The sequence below is a fragment of the Brachyhypopomus gauderio genome, chromosome 16, assembly GCF_052324685.1.
Source record: "Brachyhypopomus gauderio isolate BG-103 chromosome 16, BGAUD_0.2, whole genome shotgun sequence".
Taxonomy (NCBI): domain Eukaryota; kingdom Metazoa; phylum Chordata; class Actinopteri; order Gymnotiformes; family Hypopomidae; genus Brachyhypopomus; species Brachyhypopomus gauderio.
This window is the reverse complement of record NC_135226.1, coordinates 18,416,473-18,438,795: the sequence shown is the minus strand read 5'-3', so window position 1 is coordinate 18,438,795 and position 22,323 is coordinate 18,416,473. Positions and strand designations below refer to the sequence as shown.

Genomic DNA, 22,323 nt, shown 5'->3' with positions numbered 1-22,323 from the left:
CCCTCGAAATACATTCGTTTAAAGGAAGATTACTACATTTTCCAGTGCCGCAAGGTTTTTCGGCCGACATTTTATTGACAGAACTGCATCATATATTAGGCGCAATAGAGTGTCGTATTTCTATTAACACAAGGCAAGAAAATGTACAGCAAGTCAAACGACAAAATCATCATGAATAAGCAGAAGTTTAAGACAGAAGCGCCCAAACCAACCCCTCCTTCAAAAGATTTGGTCCACACATATCCACATCCCGTACAATTTAACCTACACACTTGAACCCATCAGTAGTATCAAAGCAGGCACAGAGGCAAACACAAAGTGGCGTTTTCACCATATTTTTTCCTTGTTAAACATCAAATCAGATAACCTTTACATTTCATCACTGTCAAGGTCTAACCGCACACTGGAAAAACATCTCAAAACATTCTGAACATGATCTTTTCTAGTTGTACCCACTCGGAGGACATTAGGAAAAGCCCAACTGGTCTGTGTCAGACTGTGGAACGTGGAAGCCCATGTTCATGTGTGGTGCAGGGAACCCGAGGCGTCACTGCAGGACGTGGGGAGACACGGACGTACCCTCTTCCTCCCGAGTGGTCCTCGCAAGCACACACTTCCACGAGTGTCCTCACAACCATTTACTAGAACGGTGAGGGGGACGTTCAGATAAACTGCCCTGAGCTCCTAAATGACTCCGATGTTCACAGTCCCAAGCCGTAAGGTCTGGTTCCAGAGTAGCGGAGGGAGGCTCCTTTCATGGATCATTCTGCCATTTCACATACAAGTGCAAACATACTTTTGGAGGAAAAATGTGCAAAAGTAAATCACATGCATTCAGATTACAGGGAGTCAGAATATTAGTGTTTTAAAATAAAAAAAAGGACTTAAGAACGCAACACAGAGACGCGGCGTGTTGTGGTCGTCTTAATGGCCGTTAAACCACAAAGCATTGCAGTGATCCACAGCTTTATCAGTTTGACGTTGCTGGTACAAGACAACCGATTCATATTAGTACGGACATGTTCGCTAGCACATTTTACGTGTGTGAGTAACACTGATCTCAGGGTGACGAGCGGAGACGTCGCAGCAGGGGACCAAGCGCCAGTCCCCGTGAGCGCTGATGGTGGAAAGGTCCAGATTAAGGTCACTGAATTCTTTTTTTGATGAGCTTTTCCAGTTTGCGGATGCGTGAGGACTCCTGCTCGGGGGTGGGGGCGCTGAAGGACAGGGAGGGCCCGCTGTCCGGCCCCGAGGGGGGGGTGGGCAACCTCTGCCTGAAAAGCTCCAGCATGCTGTTCTGTTCACTGCGCTTCAGTCCCTGAGGATGTACGTACACACACACACACACACACACACACACACACACACACACACACACACACACACACACACTTAGAGAGCTTGCCAGGACAAGTGAGATATAAAAATGACAGAATCCATAAAACCATAAAGCATAAATGCATAAAGCTTACATCTGATTTATAAATCCTTTGAAACCTTTTAGTAAGAGCAAATGTACCCAAAGGGGGTAAAAACGTCTTCTGCAGGGTCTTACCTTCATGTCTAGAATCTTCTGGAAAGTCTCGGGGTTGCCATCAGCAAGGAGCTTGATGTAATTATCCACAAAGACCACTGATGGCTCGTGAGGGGCCATGACCACCTGAGGGGTGGAGAGAGAACCGGGTTGTTCAGACTGCAGCAGATACTCCAGCACCTAAACACTCCCACGTGAGGCCACGGTGGTGAGCAGGTGTGAGAGACAGTGAGCAGGAACGCATTAGACAGTCACCAAACGGCTCGACGCTGCAAGCAAAAGGCCGGCGCTCGAGGCCTATATTTAGGCCCCTGCGTTTAACAGAGCAATTACTGCATGCTCGAATGGAGCTGAATTAGATTCACCGCTAATTATTTTTGCTGTAATGAGAGAGTCTGGGCAAATCGGCAGTCAAAGAGGTTAAATGGGTCACGGGGCCATATTGTGGATAATTTTTTAACCTCTGTGTGGGATAAAGAAAAAAAAAAAAAAAGCTAATTCTGGATAGCTTGTGACTATTCATATTTCTAACAGAGCAGGGAAACACACATGGTTGACAGACACAGCTGGAAAGAAGAAAAGAAAAAAAAGATGGAGAGTACCACCATTTCTCCTCTTCTCAACCCACCTCCCACACACACACACACACACACACACACACACACACACAGGTCCTGTCCCCTACCTCGAGGGCCAGCGCTCCAAGATATGCACATGTCAAAGACTGAGAAGCAGCCTGTACGCTGTGGATTGTCTGGAATTTTAATGACAATCCCTCCCTTCAACTACGTGATTTACTCAGCGACGGCCTGGATGAGGGCCAAAGAAAAGCTCTGAAGGGCCCTTGTTGCAGTCAGCATGTTGTAAAGAAGGAAGATAGAGAGATAGAGACAGAGGGAGAGAGGGAGACAAACTGAGATGGTACCAAAAAGCACCAGTACGAGCAAGAAACCCCAAGGAGACGACGAGGCGGACAGAACCGAGAGAGATCTGCGGGACTGTCTTCCCGTGCATTTTCCAGAAGGCACCAGAACAGGAGGGAGAGAAAGGGAGACAGTGTGGAAAACGTCCACGTCTCACAGCCTGTACACTTGGCCTGCGCCAGCTCTTTTTAGCTTCTCATCTCTCCTAGGTGAGCAGTCAGCCCATTCCCAGCAAAAGTGAGGACATCTTTAACACATTATTCTCTGCGAGGAGCGGCGTGCGAACAGCCAAAACGCTAGCCTCCTACCGCACGGGAGGCCGCGTTTGACCCGTAAACCAGTGGACGGGTCACGGGTATAATATTTTGCAGAAGTAACTCATTGGAAGGATTCTGACACTGGTTTTTGCGAAATCAAGAAAGGAAATGGCCGTGACAGCAGTCCGCTGAGCGCAGTTTAAACATCAACCCAGCGAACTCCTCTGGCTTTTGAAGTGAACTTGACTAAAGGCAAAACGGGCACAATCACAGGGTCTGAGTGTCAGCAACTTTCAGCTTCATCCTCTGAGGGGCTCACCAAAGATCTCCAAAAGGAACGTGGTGTTAAAGCATGGAAACAATTACCTGAGAGGGACCCGGGGCAATGCAAAGTCCGATCATTACACGCATACAAGGCCCACTGGATGCATTAGCTCAGCTCACAGCCAGGTTTATGCAGGGTTAGGGCTGAGCCAATGGGTGCTGAGCCCAGAGAACGCACACCAACACATCGGGCACGCCACGGCAGATGGCCATGACAGTCGTTTTCACGGCCGTGCCCGTCGGTGCGAGGGCTGGGCTTAGTCTCAGCCTTACCAGTTTAGGCCGCACTGGACTACTCTAAACTCTAAACACACAAACAAAACTGGCTGTAGGCTGCAGGATGTATCCAAATATTCTTCCTTCACCAATACTATTTTTGTTTCAGTACACCGTCATTATGCATGTAATTATGCATACTACTAACATACATACATACTACTAAGGAACAGCAGTACCCAGGAACATGGAGCCCCTCTGACTACTGGTGGACACTGAAGGGATGTTTCCAAGTTCAAATGTAGTTTGTTGTTCCAAGTTAAGAACTTTGTACATCTTTTAAGTGTAATAATAGCCTAATTTATAATATACACTTACTGTAAATCACTTAAAATCCAAGCCAGCAAAATTAATTCAGTGTAAACAGTACGCCTATTTTACTATATGGGATATAAAAGTCATTTTGTTGCACAGAGTAACTCTTGCCTTATGTAAGCTTTGAATATATGGGGGAAAATGGCTTAATATAAAGTGTGAACATAAACTGCAGTGAAGTGTGATCGTCCAGTCCAATTTGTTTTAAATTCCACCAATCCAATCTACTTTAAAATCATTGCACCCTTGTTTCGAGATATTGAAAAACCAGTTCACGACATCATTAGGAAATAGCCTTGTTTCCTGGCGTTAGGAGAACAACCTTCTTCAGTGCGGTCTTGCGTGACTCAGTCCCAGCTTGAACATCAGAGACATTAAGGCAGAATTCCAGGCAGCTAAGAACAAAAGCAGGAAGGTCCCTTGGAACTTGGAGGCGTGAACCGCTGCTGCCCCGCCCCCACCCACCTGCCCCCACCCTCAAGGACCTCAGCCTCTCCACCACGCCTCCCGTCTACACAAACGGGAAAAGGGAAAACCTGCACAGGTCCTGTGTGACTCAGAATGTGTGTGTGTGTGTGTGTGTGTGTGTGTGTGTGTGGTTGGGATGCTGAGCTGTCAAACAGCTGTCGTGCTCCGAGCGCTCCCTGCCGTGTGAAGCAGGAGTGAAGAGCTCAGCAAGGCGGCCCTAAGCTACGCATCTTGTTATCGGAGCTGAGCGCGGGGCGGTGCAGACGTAGCCGCGGGGCGGTGCAGACGTAGCCGTGACGGCCGGGCGGGCGGGCGAGCTCACCTTCAGGATCATCTCCGCGCGGGTCATCCCCTTGACCACGATCTTGGTGTAGCTGGCCGGAGCTTTACGAAGCACCTGCGACCCAATGGAAGGGAGGTCTAGCAGAACCGTCTTCAGAGAGTGTGTGTCTAGGAGAAGCTAAAGGCGCACACACACACACACACACACACACACACACACACACACAAATCAGTGCATGAATCAGAAATACTCCAGCACCTGTCGGAGCTCTGGGGTTGTGTGCTTACCTGCTCGGCCCCGACCATACTGACGGGTTTGCACCTGAAAAGGTGGTTGATGAACTTGGGGATGAAGGAGCTGTAGACACAAGAGAGAGCGGGAGGAGAGTTAGACGCACACAGAGCGGCAGGAGAGTTAGACGCACACAGAGCGCCCGGGCGGAGGGAGAAATCAACACGTCAGCGTGCGTAGGGAAGAGTGGAGGGACGGACTTGGTGAACTTGATGCAGAACTGGGTGAAGTATTTGCGGGTGGCGGCCAGGTTGTCTCTGATGATGGGTACGTTCTGTTTGATGTGCACAATGACGGAGGTGACGTAGGGGCTCTGGTCGCCCACGTGCTCGACGCTCTGCCATGGCATCTGCACACACACACACACACACACACACACACACACACAATTACTGCAGCTTAAACAGCACTAGCATACACCCTTTCTTATCCAATCGTTCAGAAACAGTCGTGTGTTTAGGGCACCCACCTTGCTCATAGCAGTGAGGGCGGGGTCGCACGCCGCGTCCAGGTCCTGCACCAGAAGCTGGATGCTGTTGGAGATCACACTGCCACACAGAAGTTCACACGGGGAGGTGAGCGGTTAGAGGAGACGCAAGACTTGAAGACATCAACACGCAAACATGAAATCCTGGACAGGGGAGCAACATTATCAACCCGCCAGACGTGATTTACAGCGAGTGTGGTGTGCGGCTGGGAGCAGGACAGTTACGTGCTAAAGGTGTCCATCTCCGCCGTCAGGTTGATCCTCTCCATGAGAGACGTGTCCACCTTCTCCTTCAGCTTCTCCTCCAGCTGTGGACCAACAGCAGAACACAAGACACTGTTAGCATTTTTTTTTATTGCAGATGAATAACCTGCCAGGAGTGCGTGGAGTGCAGTGTGTGTGTGTGTGTGTGTGTGTTGACCTGCTGTGTGGTAGCAAGGCAGTATTCTGCTGTGCTGAGGACACTGCAGATGAGACAGAGCTCGTCCGTGGTGAACTTGGCCACCTCTGAACCCTCTTTTTCCTTCAACAGGCTGGTGATGGTCAGGCCTCCGCTGTTGGTGGTGGTTCTACAACACACACACACACACGCACGCACGCACGCACACACACACGCATTTACAAACGTTCCTAAATCTGAAGAGACCCCAAACAAATGTCCTAGATGTTTACATGTTGGGAAACCAAAGAAGCCACAACAGCCACACCAAAAAACAAAAGACCCCTTTAGTTTAAAAGACAATAGAGGGCAAGCCACCCAAGATGGCCGCCGGGGGTTATTCATTCCCAGCAGAACTCCACGGAGAAACTCTTTGAAACAGGGCCCACACAGAGACGACACCAGGCATCAGAGCGACACACACAGATCCAGCAACTGCAAGGATCAAAAGCCAGTCAACTGAGGGCGGTGGGGGTGGTGGGGGTTGAGGGAAGAGAAAATCCCCCGAAAGTCAAACCATGTGGGGGTGCGTGGGCGTGTGCGTGGGCGTGTGCAGGCCGCAGGGGGGTGTGGGGGGGCGTGGGGCTCCGCTCACTTGGGCAGGTTCCCAGAGAGGATCTTCCATGCGTACTCGCGCAGGTACTTCTGGAAGATGGTGGTGAGGGCGATCATGGGCTCTCCCGTGCTGAGCTGAGAACACTGCACCATGCACTTCTTGTAGTAGACGAAGAGATCCGCGCAGCTGGGCAGCACGGCGCCCCCGTCCTCCGTGCCCGCTTTGGGGGGGCCCTGCGCTCGGAAGTCGGCCACAAAGCGGTCGATCAGCTCCCCGAGGTTCCTGCGACAGAGGCGTGAATGTCACCGGTTAGCCGTGGCGACCGAAACGACACTTGGAGCGCGTCTGGCGACACAGAGAGGTGCGAGGGTGACGTGGAACAGAGGGCTCACTGTGTGTGCCACCACAGACGGGCTTCCCTGTCTGCAGTCACCAGATACGCCCAAGTTCAGAATGTGGGCATTTTCATGCCAAACAGGTCAGGCTGGACTGGAATAAAGGAAACTATTGTCAGGAAAAGGTCAGTCTGCTTTAGCCAATGGCCCGTTACAAGACCAGAGTAGACCCTCTTCAGAGCCCCAGTTTAAGAAAGTAGGAGAGGGAGAAAGAGAGAGAAGGAGGGGAGAGAGAGCGACAGAGAGAGAAAGAGAGAGAGAGAGAGCGCATTAAGGGAATAGCAGGAGAGGAGAGGAAGGTTTTTGCTGCAATTGCACTTTTGAAGGCATCTGCAGACTGCAGGGACTGTGGTTAGTGCAGCTAATGGGAAACATTTCTGCCTCGGCGGAGAGATAGAAAGGAAGGATAGAGACCGAGAGGCAGAAGCAACCGACGAGGCTGTCCTGCAGGAGACACCCGCAAACACATTGCACGCACAGCACATCAAAGCAAAGCCCTTGTATCACCCCTCCTGGTTGTCGTGTTCACGCCGTCCCTTGTGCTGGGCCATTTCACTCACTTTCTTTGGAACTGCATAATTCCATAAGTTCCCACTCACTTGTCCTGTGATTCGATGTACACATAGAGATGAGGCTCAAAGCATTTGGAGATGATACCATGGAACGGGTTATCTGGGGCCTTGGGCTTCTTCGGCTGAAACAGGAAAACATTAGTCAACCAAGGAAGTTCTTAAGAAGTTTCTTCTCTGGGCTTTAGAGATCTGATAAAGTCACACAAAGGGGAAGGAAATTTCACTGTTAACATTGCAACTCTTGTAGGTTTTTACCCCATCATTACATTTAAAACCTTTAAACTACAAAAAAATATATGTCTGATCCAGTGATGACAATGAACTTATGATCCTGAGCTCAAAACCATATAAACTGTAAGACCGATGTATTTAAAAATGAAATGTGGAGACTAATTAAACTGTGTCACTGTGAGCTGTGGAATTAAAACAGCCCTGTGTAAAAATGTTTATTGCACAACACAGTGGTAATGAAGAGTATCAGGTTCTATTGGGCTTTGGGCGGGGTAAAACTGATCCACACATGGGGTCACTGGCTGGGGCAGTTTTTTTTTTCTTCAATACATTCCTCAGCTCCATCTGTCCTTCACATAAATGTTTTAACAACCCTTGTGAAACCCCTTTCACTCGCTCTCAGAGCCTTAAAGCAGGCAGGAAAAGCGCTACACATGGCCTGGCACCACAGATCCTGCCAATACAACCGCCTCACCCTGTCCAGATCTTCGTCCTTCTCGGAGGCGTTGTCGTCGCCGGACTCGTCCTCCAGGAAGGGGTTAGTGGGCTCCAGAGGCGTCTCGGGCCTCTTCTGCGGACAAAGGAGCGTTGCGGGAAGTGGTCAGGAACGCTGCGGGAACCTCATTCCCACCGGTTTCAGCTTCCAGCAAAGCCGCTTTGTACATGGGCACAAAGCAGGGCTGGGGGCCCAGGGCTGGGGGGGGACCCAGGGCTGGGGGGGGGGGGGGGGGTCTCTGCGCTTGCCTTACCCCAGGGCTGGCGTTCAGGGTGCTGCCACTGAATCGCTTGGCCAGCAGTCCTTCAAAGTTGGTGGTCCTCTGAATGGCGAAGAGGAGGAGCTTGACCTCGATCTCCCTGGCACGGGTCCGCATCAGCTTGGCCAGCTCCGTCCTGATGAGTAGGCACACGCAGGCACACGCAGACACACGCAGGCACAGTGTGGTCAGCGAGGGGACCTCACAGGCTAGGCGAGACAGGTCAGTGATTTACAGGGGCTAGCGCATGTGTGCTGTCAGGCGAAGTGCGGTGTGTTCACTTTCAAAGGCTCAAGGCTCACTTTTTTCACGTTAAAATAAACTCCACCTGTTGTGTGTGCAGGATATTAGCATTTACAATAGAGTCCTATCAAACCTTTCAACTACTGAATATTTGAATATTTATTACAATTTTGTGTGTCGTTATAAATAGGATTGTATCAGCAGTTTGGCCATTTTGAATCTCTCAGCTAATCAGTGATCAACCACAATAATCTTCATCCGTCATCTCAGTCTGGAAGGCTGCACAAATTACACATTCACTAAAATAAAACCATAAGGTATTTAACCATTTTGCTTATTAGGGCAGAACAATGTGGAATTGATGATACATTGCTACACTAGGGGTTAAGCTCCTTCACAAGAGGAATATTAGAGAATGGTGTTACGTTGCATTAGCAGTGTATTACAGTTTTGAAAATGATCCTGAAATTATGTTTCTTGGAGGTTTATAGGAAGCTTTTTGGCATTGTGAGCTATTAAACAGCGCAAACCTATTTTAAATGGCCGCGTATGCCAAAAATATATTTATTTGGTAAAGTGATCCAATATTCTTTTCAATGCTATAGCATTTCATTGGAGTGTCAGAGTTTAGCAACACAGGTGCAGGTCTGGTCTAAAATACCTCCCCGGGACACAGATCCCCAAGCCCAAAGCTGCTACTAGATTTTACAGTCGCTGGTGGTTAAGTGAGCAGTAAACGGGCCTGGTTGGGCTTGGTGATCACTTCTGAGAGGTGGGAGGGTGAATAATCACAAGGACCAGTATGATGAAATAAAGAGGATGGTTTGTTCTACGAGGTGTTTCTAAGGGCTGATGAGTGTAATTCACAGCACCGTACAGGAGACTAAAGGGGTCTCTGTGGACCCTGGAGGGAAGGAATCCGCCTGGACGTAGACGTGCAGGTACCTGGTAATGTGACAGAACTCCACGGCGATGCGCTCCGTCATACACCACTCCTCGGGGAACATGCGCCCGTATTTCTCCTCGTAGTCCACCAGCTGGCGTTTGATCCAGGCATAGCGCCGATCGATCTTGTCTAACCACGCCACCTGCACGTAACACACACACACACACACACACACACACACACACACACACACATGGCTCTCTAGCACCTCGCTCTGACAAGACGGGGGACGCCGCTTCCCTGCGCGCCTCCGGTCGGTGGGCCTGAGGGGGCGTGTGGTGAAACTCACGTCCTGGTTCTCCTGAAAGAGCACGAGGTACTCGGAGAGGTGCTGTCTTATGAACTTCTTGATGATTTCCTGTTTGATGCGTGGATCCAAGACATTGGCCACCAGACAGGCATCTCTGAGGACCATACTGGGCCCTCCGGTCCTCTGAGAAAAAAAAAAAACACACGACCAAGATCCAGTCTGAACACCGGCACCTTTTACACACACACAGCGCAAGATCCATCACGACGGGCGTCCTAATACAGACTGCTTTAATAATCAACACAGTGCCGCCATCTTTTGAGTCTCTTCTACTTTTTATAGCACTTTACCTTGGAGCCCTGGGAAGGAAATGCCTCGTCAAAGTCAGCCAAGATCTGGGTGCCGAGTTCACTCTGTGCCGCTTTCACTCTGAGGGAGGTGATGGAAAAACAAAACAGAAAAGAGGTCAAGTGACGAGTGTCAAGAGGGTTAGTGCGACGGCCACCTTTGCCAGACCCCCCATTACAAACACCGCAGGTAAGAAGGGTACAGTTATAGTATACGGCTTTTCCGTTTGCCATGTGCTTCGTGTTAGCCACCCGTGAGGGCCCCCCCGTGTCTGTGGTGGTGTCCGACCACAGGACTGCTGCTGACTGCGAGTTTTTCTGCGCTGGTGGACGCAGGGGCATTACTCGAACATCTACAACCCCAGTAATAATGCTGCTGCTGTGTCTGATGAGCTTGTAGCAGCTCCACGCCCACAACCACCTTGGGCAGGAACGGGGTGGGCAGGAACGGGGTGGGCAGGAACGGGGTAGGGCAGGAACGGGGTAGGGCAGGAACGGGGTAGGGCAGGAACGGGGTAGGGCAGGAACGGGGTAGGGCAGGAACGGGGTAGGGCAGGAACGGGGTGGGCAGGAACGGGGTAGGGCAGGAACGGGGTAGTTAATCTGCGAGAATCTGCTGCGGAAATTAATTGGTCAGCAAGTGAAGGCAGAAGACGAGCATCTACTTTAACGTGGCCGGTGAATGTACATGAAAATATGTATTGTACAGGGACATATTTAGCAGATTCTCCGTTCCTTTTTTGGGACATGGTACTCCGTAAATCTTGGCCCAACACTCACAGAAGTCTAACGTTAAGCAATGTGGTGGCAATGACTAAGAAAAGTGTTTAAACTCTGTCAAAATGCCTGATCTGAATCATGCTGTGAACGCTAATATTTGCTCAATAAATCACCCAGCCCTACTAATTCCCCGTTTATTTACCAGGATAGTGGAAAAATAACCCCCTCCCCCCTCTCTCTACTTTTCCAACCCATAAAAAAATGACAAATATGAATAATGTGCAAAAACACAGAAAAACAACCTTGCTGCGACACCGTTTATGGATCCGTGTATTAGCTCGCCGTTTGTCAAGCTCTTTTGCTCCCAGCCGTGAGCAGGTTCACGGCGAGTTGAGGGCGACACTGAAGAGGTGTGGCGGGATCTCGCCACCATCTAAACGTGGGGATCCGATTTCATTTCTAAATTCTCAGTTGGTGCGAGATGCAGCCAGATCTCATCACTGGAACAACAAGTGGCTTCCAGGATAAACAAGAGCAGACAGGGGAAGAGCGGAGCCCCGGACCGGTTTGCCAGACGGCCACCAGACTCCAACTGGGCACACGTCTGCTCGAGTGAGCCTCTCTGCAGAGCTCTAAAGACCCGGCGGCGTCTGAACTGTGGCTACACCCTCAGCTGCCGTCTCTGATCAGACGTCTTTGCCGCACATCGCAAACTGAGCAGAAGTTTCTATTAAGGATGGGTCACACCTACAAATGAAAACATTTCTCTTCTCCTGTTTTCTGGCGAGAGCTAAAATAGCGCACTGCGTTGTCCGGGTCAGATGTGATCGGTGCGCTGTTTCAGTACGCTTCTATCTACCCACAATGAAGAAAAAAATAAGGAAGTCCTCATTGTGTTCAAACAAAACGGCCCACCCAAACACCAAAAGGGGTCTCATATGTTTATGCGCTAAATGCCAAAGTCTCCACAGCCCACAGTCTTTTTCCAAAGCCCCAGAAGGAGTGAGTCACATGAAGGTCAGAGTGCGACGGGCAGTATTTGAGAAATGTCTGGATGATTAGCCTAATTTGCACAAGCGAATCAAGCATTTCAGCAAACGTTGTTCCACGCAGCTGTTGCAACTCTGCTCTGTGCAAGGACACGCACTCCACTCAGCCCAAGACTCCAGGGAGAAGATGGACGAGAAACGTGCACCGCGGAAGCAGCCGGAACACAACTAACGGCGCGGGCCTTTCCAGATACACATTAAGGCACTGGAACAATCAGAGGAATAGTTTCCCTACATCAAACACACACCCTTCCTTGGCCTTTACTTATGAAGCAACAGCCTGATCCGAGATTCCAATACAAACAAGAGGTGGGAAGCTCAGAGTCATGGGGACGAACCACGCTAGACTGAAGGCCTCTCAGGCGTCACAAAGAACCCAGTCTCACAGTCTGTGGGGACAGGGACGAAGTGGCAAGAGACAGAGCTTCACTGCTGGGGACAGGAGAGGACAAAGGGCCCCTCTCTGCTGGAGGAATGCGTCTGAAAAAGCACTTGAACGGGGAAGAGGGTCTTCGGTACAAACTTCCTTCCTGTGTTGCATCTGTGGTAAACATAAACAGGATCCTCGTTTCCTCTGCACTGTTCAATTTGGGGAATTACTACAGAGAGTTAGTCATATAAACACTGTCTGCGTTTGCAGTTCATTCAGACAGCAGGCAGAACGCCTGACTGTACAGTTGGGCCACGGCTCGGTTCACATGCAGAAATGTACCGGAAGTGTCTAGACGGCTACGACTCGAGCCAGACTGGTGCGTTTCGTGTGTGAGAGGTACGCGGGGTGGATGTGTGGAAGAGAGCGGCTGGGTGCGTTCACCTCTCTGACAGCTGCCGTATCTGAGGGATACCCATATACTTCTGGAAGTGCTCCAACACGTTCACCACACCCTGGAGCAAGTTGGCCACCTCGCCATACTGCCTCTTGCGTGTCATGGCCCTGAAATTGGAATATCATCAATAAACCAAAGAAACACACCAAACACACCCACATCTCCTAATGCACTACACCAACAGCACCATCACAGTGCACTGGTAACTCAATCCGCCAGTCTGAGCTGGGTGACCGCGTCTGGCTCTAGTCTTCGGCTCCCGAGAGCCGAATCCACTTACTCCAGGGAGTCCACGCCTCCGGCCAGCATGTGCAGGTGATTGAGGGTAGTGATGGATGTGGTCAGGTGACGTTTGGCGTGGTCCAGCTGCTTGATGTCACGGGTGATCTCCTTTACCTGTGCGGGGAAACGAAACATCTCAGGGCTGGTGCTTCCAGGAGATCCACTTCTGGGAAACTCCGCATTGTTCTTCCCATTGTCCCCGCTGGTGCGGCCGGCCAACCCTTCCCGTGACCCGCCCGGCACCGCCAGTGTGCAGATGGCTAGCGCATTATCATGGGCTTACTGGGCTACAGTGCATGAAAACCACAGGATGTCACAATTTCCTTCTGCCCGGTTAGCTGGCGCTGAAGAGGGTGTTCAGGGGACACGAGACCGTTTGCACTGGTTCGACTTTCAGGCCTTAAACCGTCAGGTTCCTGTCTGGAAGGTTTTACTTTTACTCACCATTTGCTCCGATTTCTCCGCTTTGTCCTTGATGTCTTTAATTTTGCCAAACAGTTGCTGGATGGCTTTCTGTGCCTCTTCCAGAGCCTGCAGCAGAGGTGAAGGTTCAGAGATGTTGCATCTGTGATCAGCCTCACAGACTCCCTGTAACACTTTCAAACTGCTGTCAGCAAGATCTCAGAATTAATAACTCATACAACTACTCCAACAATAGCCTCCACAGTTTATAGACTTTCAGACAGTTTATAGGACTGCCGTTCATGGCAGAAAATAGATCCTTTATGGGACATGTGAAATTTATTTTTACAATTACCCTTTCACCAATTGTCTCTAATGTCAACTAGTAAACTTAATCTCAGAATCAAATCAAAGCAGGTTGCAATTTTAGCAATAGCAGCTTGAAGTGAATAAGAAAATGGGATAGGTCAAAGGGTCAAAGGTCTATGGAAAAAAACAAGAGGACATCATCTCGGTTTCTTCTCTATTGTTTTATTCTTCTTGCAACATCTCTCTCTCTCTCTCAACCAAATGAGTCAGCTCAGTGCAGAAACCCTCATCCACAGTTCACGATCACATTCTGACAGGGTAAGGACCCAGTAGCTGTACTGAGGTCAGCCCCATGTTGGGCCAGCCAGGCCCTCTCTGTGGTCCTAAAGCACTCTGGCCCCTCACAGCAAAGCTGACTGGAAGGTCATGGGCAGTGCCAGACAATACTGCTATGAGGGTCGACTCCACTGGGCCCAGGGCGGTAGACCACGCCGGGCCCAGGGCCGTAGACCCCGCTGGGCCCAGGGCCGTAGACCCCGCTGGGCCCAGGGCGGTAGGCCACGCTGGGCCCAGGGCGGTAGGCCACGCTGGGCCCAGGGCGGTAGGCCACGCTGGGCCCAGGGCGGTAGGCCACGCTGGGCCCAGGGCGGTAGGCCACGCTGGGCCCAGGGCGGTAGGCCACGCTGGGCCCAGGGCGGTAGGCCACGCTGGGCCCAGGGCTGGGCCGAGTGCAGGAAGGTTGGCTCACACTCACTCTCACAGGAAGATGGAATGCTAACAGCCGGCACCAGCTGCCCCGTGGAATTTACCACTTTTACAAGCCTCCTCAAAACACAGAAGGACTCCGCTAGCTTTGTCAGGCTAAGGCACAAATACGCAGACAGATGCACACACTTCTACCCAGACACACACACATCCACACCAGACACACACACACACACACACATTCTCACCAGACACACACACACACACACACACCCACACCAGACACACACATACATCCATGCCAGACACACACACGCATTCACACCAGACACACACACACACACACACACATCCACACCAGACACACACACACATCCACACACACATCCACACCAGACACACACACACACACATATCCACACCAGACACACACATACACCCACGCCAGACACACACACATACACCCACGCCAGACACACACACATCCACCCACCCACTCATGGACAAACACACTTTCAAAGGGCAGCCGCTGCAAACCAAGCTCAAGGTTCTCCACACTTTCCCCAAGCCGCGATCCCGCCCCGGGCCTTTCTGCGCCTTTTCCTGTGTGCAGCCGTAAGGACACGCTTCTGTGCTCGCACTCGGAGACCACTTAGCAAAAACGACTGGGAAAAGCACTCGTTTCTGCAATGCAGATGTGCAGATAGTTGGACGAGGAGCGGTTAGCCATTTCCAAATGGTTCATTTCCGGAGTTTAGAGTCAGAGGCTAAACGCTGGAGGACCAGTTCCGTTCCTTATCTCCTGACCCCCCCCAACCCCACCCTCATCCCCCCCCCCCCCCCCCCCCCCGAGGGGGTGAGAGGGGCCCGTCAGGCCTGGGTGGGGAGGTGCATGGCTGCCACACATGTGGACTCCATTTGTAGTGTGGGGATGTCTCCCCTCAGATATTTATAGGAGACCACAGACTGCAGGACGACACGGAACGAGATGTTGACAAGGTGGCATTCCGGCTGAACCTTCTCCAAAATTAGACACCCCGAAAAACACAGTTTTACTGAAGAAGAAAAACTGAGGCTTGTGTTTAGGTTAGAAAATTAGTTTACAGGAGTAAAAAAAGCAAATTGCATTCACATACTAGAGAAACGTGACCACCTCCTGCTCAAACAGGTTGACAATTTTTGCTGTTTATAATTAACTTTTGCATTGTGGTATTACTTGAGGGAGCTTCCAACTCCTAACTCCACTTAACAGCGTCAGAATCCTGTGTAAATCGGATCATATTCCCTTTTCCCGAGCAAATTTTTGTCTCCTCCCCATGGAAAAACATAAGCAAGAAAGTCACAAATATGGAGAACAACTCCAAAGAAGAAAAAAAATGTAAGGGGACCCGTGTGCAAAGAAGCATAGATTACCACGTAAGCCGTGAACGTCCCTTCCGGTATATAGATTAAATATTTATGCTCCGTTCTTGGGTAGGTTCCTCCTCTGCATTCCTAATAAGGAGCTCCAGATGCCAAAACCTCCATGAGACATCCTGATCCCAACTACCTCCCTGACAGCCATAAAACACTCATCCGAACCCCAATCCCCCTACACCATCTGGGAAGACAATATGGCAAGATTTTTATAAGGTTTAGCTGCATCAAAGAAAATAATATACATTACAGTAACAGTCCGGCTAGACAAAGGGGAAACCAACGAGAGTGACCCGGAAAACACTGATAAATTGAACCAAATGGTTTGGCCCGTCGTTGGTTTTCCACTCTATTCGATGTCGAATAATGTTCACGTTGTAAATCTCTTTTCCACTTCAGGAAATATTCCGCAAAGGACTTTATCAGTCGGCCCACATATCGCCCATACCGGCGTGCTTAACTTGTGGAAAAGTGCTGAAGAAGAAAACGCTAAAAATGTGTGAGGGAAAAGCTGCATCATCGGGGGGGGGACACATGGGAGAAGGAAGAACGAAAAAAAGAAAGAAAGAAAGAGAAAAAACCATGGCGTTGCAATTGGACAGATGAAAGGAGAGATTCCTCCACAACGAGGCTCTGACCTGGGCACTGACCCAGCCTGCCGCCCGCTCCTGCCAGCCAATGAATGGGCTCGGCACACAGCAACAATGCTTTTCTATTTTGGGTTGGGTTTTCTTTTTTTTCTCCATCCTTTTTTTTGGTCTTTCCAGCGCAGATTCTTGTCTGCAGGGCATCGTAACAGAGCAAATGTGTGCAGCACGAGTGCTGGGAGACAGCGGCACAGTGGATTTAGGAGTTAGCGCCGGTCCAGGCATCAAAGGGGTGCTGGCTGTCACACGCTCGCCCCAATAGGACAGGAAGCCAGCGCAGCGAGGGATGCTACCTTCAGACTATTCCAAAAGACGAGTGAGTGTCTGAGGACTCTCTAAAACAAACACGTTCTCCACCACCTCCGCACAGCAAGAAAGATCACCACCACACAAACCTGCGAGACCGCGCCAGGGGTGCACGTCTCCACCCTAATGACAAATACCGCTCAGACATAAAATCACAAGTGGTGTGTTTTCCAGTGCAAACTATCACTCCTCCATCGCCTCCCCCCCCCCCCCCCCCCCCCCCCCCGGCCTCTACATCTGTAACCCACACCTCCCAGCAAATCCATCTGCAGAAAGGATTTTCCTTCGATCCGTGGAAATATCTCTCTGAGGGGCTTACAGGCCGCGAGGCTTCGAGCCCTGGCCCAGCCGCAAGCGATCTGCCCCATCCCGGGGTAAAATGCTTAGGGGAGGGGCAACAGGTCCCCTCCGAGCCCTCGGTAGACTTGTAACTTGCAACTAGGCGTCACATTTCATTTCTGCCTGCTGCTCTGATTGAACTTGAATCTGTGTTGAATCAAGGTCTCCCACCAAAAGGGGGAAAACGCAGGGGGGGGGGGTTCGGCCTCCAGGGGGCAGGAGGGAGCCAGTGTGGGGTTCTGGGAATGAGGTGGTCCTGCCCAATCCCAGCATGCTCCACAGCAGTAAAACAGAGGAAGAGCACAGGGAACACAATGGACAGACATTACATGACACTGGGAGGCTGGTGTAGAAATGACGGTGACTGTGTTTGTGAACGATCAGCACAACTTGACTGGTTAGGCATGAACGATTAGTCCAGGGATGATTTGTTTGTTTGTTTTTCTACGCAGACATACAGTGATGTAGTGTAGCCCTCCAGGGTCCGACGCCATATTAATCATGAGAGAATTGCCGTAAAACAGACTCCTCCATCATCACGCAGCAGCCCTGGGGGGAGGCCGCACCAACGGCGCGCCGGTATCCTAAATCATCTCGCTCCTGTGCAAGTAGCTGTCCTACGCATCACGCCCACACTCACCCCTGCACGCCTTCTGGAGACTCAAATGGCTGGTGAAAGCACACCTGCATGAGTACCACACATATTTTCACGGCCCAGGCAGAATGCGGCCACACGCCTCACATCTCGGACACACTCACCTGCCTGCCATCCTGTCCCACGTTAGTTTGACCTCTGACCACAGTCCTGATGTTGTCATCCAGCCGTCTGATTAAAATAAGGAAGTGAGAAGGAAAGAAACGACAGCAAAACATTTAAACCAGTGAGCAATAGGTCATAAAATTAGACTTACTTCTATAGGTGTGAAACTCACCTGATTTTCAATCGAATTTTGTTTACTACTTCATCTATGTTTGCCAGCGACTGTTAAAAAATAAGATGCAGTTTATATTATGACCTGCAGTAAATGAAAACTCTTTAACACGTTTAAATGTAAATGTTTTAAATGTACTCTGGTGCTTAATTAAAGCGAAATGGCACTACCTAGTGGTCAACGAGGGGAAAACAATACAAACGTGATAGAATGAATAGTAAAAACTGACTCAATCATTGCAGTTTCTGACTAAACTAAGAATAATTGTGGAGGTAGCACACATTTTCAATCAAACGTTTCTCGGGATACATTTATTACCTATTTTATTTGATCAAGTGTTCTTCCATGCATTTGACATTAAATGTTTCTGGTAACGTCTCATCTAATTTTACTGTCAAAAAGGAGGAACTTAAGTGTTATTTTGCTTAGGTTACTGATAAATAACCTAAGCAAAGATTTCAATACTGATTATACTGCCTGACATTTCAAAACTGATGTTGACAATATGATGCTGAAGGCGAGATAAAGATGCAAAAAGCCTTCGAGACTATGCCATATAAAATATAATATATTGAAAACATATTACAACACGGTACACTTGTGTTTTGAACCACTGACATGTATATTCAGTTTAAAACAGGTGTTCAGGTATTATTCAGGTATATTCAGTTTTAAAACACTTGTTCAACCGAAACCAACCCTTGACCTACCTGCTCGGTTGGAAACAAAGTGTTGATATATTCAACAGCATTAAAATCAGCTCGATCAAGTGGATCCTGACTGGGGAAAACCTGAAGATGAGACGAGAGGGGGAATAAAAACACAATAAACAGAAGACTAGTGAACTAGGACGTGTAACTGGTGTAGTCGGCCACTGCTAAACTAACTAGGTTAGCCAAGCGGAAATGAAGTAGTTTGGTTCGACACTAAACAGCAGCCGTTCGTGTGTGTTTTTCTGGTTTTATTTGTTGTTTATCTTCACAGACACCTCCACACTAATATTGTTTATTTATCTTGTGTTTTATTTGAGGTCTGTACCACAGCAACACAGCATAGCTCGCGCTGGTGAACTTCTTCCGCTAGCTGGCTAGCTAACGTCAAATGTGAAGCACACACTTTAATATCATATTATATGTAAACATATATCATATTTAATATCATATTTAATATCATTCAGCACTCGACTGTTCGTTTTAAGTAAGCGGTCGGTGTATTGTAGACATATAGTGACAAATGACCAAGCTAGTTAATGCTAGCTCACTAGCATTCGTTGCCACTGCAGCCAGTCACCGTGGTAACCGGTCGGGTTACTGAAGTGAGCTAGCTAGCCTAGCTGGGGTGCAACCTTGGGGGAAAAACTGCCTTCTCAATAAAGTATTCACCTGTTCAATGGCGAGTTGTACTTCAGGGGTAAGGTGTAAAATTGCGTCTAAATCCTCCACGAATTCTAATTCATCCTCTTCCATCATTGTACCAAAACAGCCGGTTGACAGTGAACTGTTGCTGTGTGCAGACGGAACTACGTGCCCATCAGCTGTGAAGGTGGAGATTACCACCACCATCTGGACCGGAGTGGCACCAAACTCTTTATCAATTTACTCTTTATCTTCACTAATAAATGTAGAAATTCATCAATAAAAAGCGAAATCATATCTCTGATCTCTCTCTCAGAGACCATAATGGTACAGAGAGAGAGAGAGGTGGGAATATATACGCCCCCCCCCAACACACACACACACACACACACACACACACACACACTTGTGTGCAGGCAACACTTTCGCAAACTGTAAATGATTAACCCCCTCGGTTAAGAGATACAGGCTGAGCAGTTTTATTGCATTCAGAGGCTGACTGCAGATCACTACAGATGTTCAGGAATGAGATTCAACAAGAGAGAAGCTGCAATATGAGTCATGACCAACGAGAATCATTTTGTGAGAAAGTATCCAGAGGACTTAACCACTTCAGACTGGGAGATGTTTTCACACTGTAAGTGGTTATTAAATATTTAACCCCATTGCCTTTCCTCTGAAACTTTCCAAGCAGGTTTACTGTTTTAAAATGTCCTGTCTTAATCTCCAATGCCAGGTTCCTAGCAACAGGGAAAATGCAATGTAAAATTTCTTATAGCTTTTGTCAAGGTAGGAATAATATTGGATATTGAGATGTTCGTGTGAGTCTTGGTTGATTTGCTGGGAGCTCATTCTGTGTGTTTGCCTCAGGCCATTACTGAAGACCCTGGCGATGGGGCAGGGACTGTCTGCGCTGATCTGTGGCACCGCAGTGACGTCCCAATATCTGGCTTCAGACTTCCACATGGATGTGCCCATGCTACAGAGCTTTATGAATTACGCTCTTCTGTGTGTCACGTATACTTTGGCGTTGTTTTTCAGAACAGGTCAATTTTACTAGTTTACAAGTTTAATCATTTTTATTTAATTTAATTTCATAGGAAAGGAATCAATTAAAACATAATCCTATGCAGATTGCAATGTATATTTAAAATACTTTTTAGGTGACTATCACTACATGTATTTGGTCTATGTAACATTCAGGATGCCTCTCTTTTAATGTAGGTGATGGGAATATTTTGCAGATATTAAAGAAAAAATGGTGGAAATATTTCTTGCTGGGTGTTGTGGACGTGGAGGCAAATTATGCGGTGGTGAAGGCGTATCAGTACACCACGTTAACCAGCATACAGGTGACACATCCTTATCTCTGCACGACTGACCACGATAGGGTGAAACTGTCTGCGTGTGAGGATCACTACTGCCTATGACCACCCTGACTTAATGACTGTGTTGCAGCTGTTGGACTGTTTCGTTGTCCCTGTGCTCATGATGCTCTCCTGGGTCTTCCTGAAGACGCGATACAGAATTATTCACTATGTGTCTGTGGGCGTGTGTCTGGCTGGCGTTGGAACCATGGTTGGAGCAGATCTCCTGGCAGGCCGTGATCAAGGATCGAGTGAGGACACCCGTGCTCGTCTCCACATTCAAAGATGTCGACATCATTAGATTCCCTTAAGCAAGGAGACGTTAACATGCAATCCATTGACAATCCATTGACAATCCATAAGAAATCGTTTAGCCAACCACCTTTTTACGTTTGTTTACTATCTGGCCCGACTGGAATGAACTGTAATAGCTATAGCAACAAGTATTCACGGTATGACTGTTCTTCGTTCTTATGCCAACAGCCAGTAACGTTCTGCTGGGAGACGGTCTGGTAATCCTCAGTGCAGTTCTGTATGCCATCTCCAATGTGTGTCAGGAGTACACGGTGAAGAACAGGGACAGAGTCGAGTTCCTGGGAATGATCGGCCTCTTCGGAACGCTGGCCAGCGCGATCCAGCTGTAAGATTCATCTGGAGGTTCATCAGATTTGGTTTATCAGGTTTATCATGTGTCTTTCAGTCACACCTGCAGGAACTTCAGATTTATAGCCTAAATGCTATAGCTCGTGACCTTCCCCAAACATGCAGCCAATTGATAACACTGTGCGTTTGCATTTCTCACTGCAGGGCTGTTTTAGAGCACCAGGAGGTGGCAAAAATCCATTGGAGATGGGAAGTGGGTAAGGAATCCTATACCAAACGAGCATGTGCTGGTGAATCGTTGGTGCCGTGACCCTGACAGAGAGTCATTAACGTTTTAATGTCATGTTAGTGCGTCTCCCGTGTAGGGGGTCCGCTACACGGGAGACGCACTGACCGCTCCCACGGCGTCTGCCTCTCTCCCCAGCCCTGCTCCTGGCTGTCTTCGCCGGCTGCATGTTCACTCTCTACAGCTGCATGCCCCTGGTCATGAGGCTGAGCAGTGCCACGGCCGTCAACCTCTCCCTGCTCACGGCAGACCTGTTCAGCCTGTTCTGTGGCCTTTTCCTCTTCCACTACACCGTGAGTGCCTTAGAGAAACCGACCGTGGGGGGTGTGCGTTCGGGAGGGATGAGGGAACAGTTGGATACCCGTGGGCAGACGTATTTTAGTGACGGTGGGAACAATAAGAATTGTGTTCTTGCATTCTGTTCAGATTACAGTTTACTGTAATCCTAACTCGGTGTCAGGACGTCGTGCCCTGCTTTCTGCTGATTACACGTTAATGTATAATCTCTTTTCTGAGTATCTCTTTTTATCTTCTAGAAGGACCAATGTCCCAACCTTGATCTTTTGCTTAAAGTGACTGATATTCCTTGAGTCATTGTGAGCTGTCTCGTGTCTGTGGGAAAGGGAAATTATGAAAGTACTGTCATTGCTTTCCTCCACAGTTCTCGGGTCTTTATGTCGTCTCGTTAGTTGTGATCATGGTGGGTTTCATCGTGTTCAACGCTGTCCCAACGCCGCTCCCCCCTCTGACCTCTGAACTGGAGTCCGAAGAGAGAGGGTACAGCAACCAGGCCGGACAATTCGACAGCGAGGGCCAAGCTGACGTAATTGGGGAGAAAGACAAGATTCAAGGACATGCCGAGAAAGACGTGCCTGTAAACGGGCCG

The 22,323-nt window shown here is 49.1% G+C and overlaps 2 protein-coding genes across 2 annotated transcripts in view; one reads left to right on the top strand and one right to left on the bottom strand.

The window, feature by feature from the left end:
- Nucleotides 1-51: 51 nt before the first annotated feature.
- Nucleotides 52-19,491, bottom strand: vps53 (VPS53 subunit of GARP complex). The gene is made up of 22 exons (XM_076975904.1): nt 19,209-19,491; nt 18,537-18,617; nt 17,827-17,876; nt 17,654-17,720; nt 13,215-13,301; nt 12,769-12,884; nt 12,476-12,595; nt 9,896-9,974; nt 9,585-9,728; nt 9,295-9,437; nt 8,101-8,242; nt 7,827-7,922; nt 7,148-7,242; nt 6,193-6,435; nt 5,580-5,727; nt 5,384-5,466; nt 5,141-5,219; nt 4,872-5,020; nt 4,668-4,737; nt 4,420-4,557; nt 1,556-1,660; nt 52-1,318 (listed from the first exon to the last, which is right to left on the bottom strand). The coding sequence occupies exons 1-22, from the start codon at nt 19,386-19,388 to the stop codon at nt 1,145-1,147; spliced, it is 2,589 nt and encodes an 862-aa protein (XP_076832019.1). The 5' UTR covers nt 19,389-19,491; the 3' UTR covers nt 52-1,144.
- Nucleotides 19,344-22,323, top strand: part of slc35f2l (info solute carrier family 35 member F2, like) — a 3,984-nt gene continuing 1,004 nt past the window's right edge. The window contains exons 1-9 of the mRNA XM_076975987.1: nt 19,344-19,526; nt 19,674-19,818; nt 20,052-20,227; nt 20,406-20,533; nt 20,640-20,799; nt 21,032-21,188; nt 21,356-21,408; nt 21,576-21,730; nt 22,099-22,319. Coding sequence (XP_076832102.1) covers nt 19,697-19,818; nt 20,052-20,227; nt 20,406-20,533; nt 20,640-20,799; nt 21,032-21,188; nt 21,356-21,408; nt 21,576-21,730; nt 22,099-22,319 — 1,172 coding nt within the window. The 5' untranslated portion in view covers nt 19,344-19,526; nt 19,674-19,696. The remainder of the gene's footprint in view (nt 19,527-19,673; nt 19,819-20,051; nt 20,228-20,405; nt 20,534-20,639; nt 20,800-21,031; nt 21,189-21,355; nt 21,409-21,575; nt 21,731-22,098; nt 22,320-22,323) is intronic.

Excerpts from the sequence above, each read along its gene's own strand:
- vps53 (XM_076975904.1), bottom strand. The coding sequence starts at position 19,388 with ATGGTGGTGGTAATCTCCACCTTCACAGCTGATGGGCACGTAGTTCCG. Across the intron at positions 17,877-18,536 it reads CTTTGTTTCCAACCGAGCAG|TCGCTGGCAAACATAGATGA; the intron begins GTAGGTCAAGGG and ends ATTTTTTAACAG. Across the intron at positions 9,975-12,475 it reads ATACGGCAGCTGTCAGAGAG|AGTGAAAGCGGCACAGAGTG; the intron begins GTGAACGCACCC and ends CACCTCCCTCAG.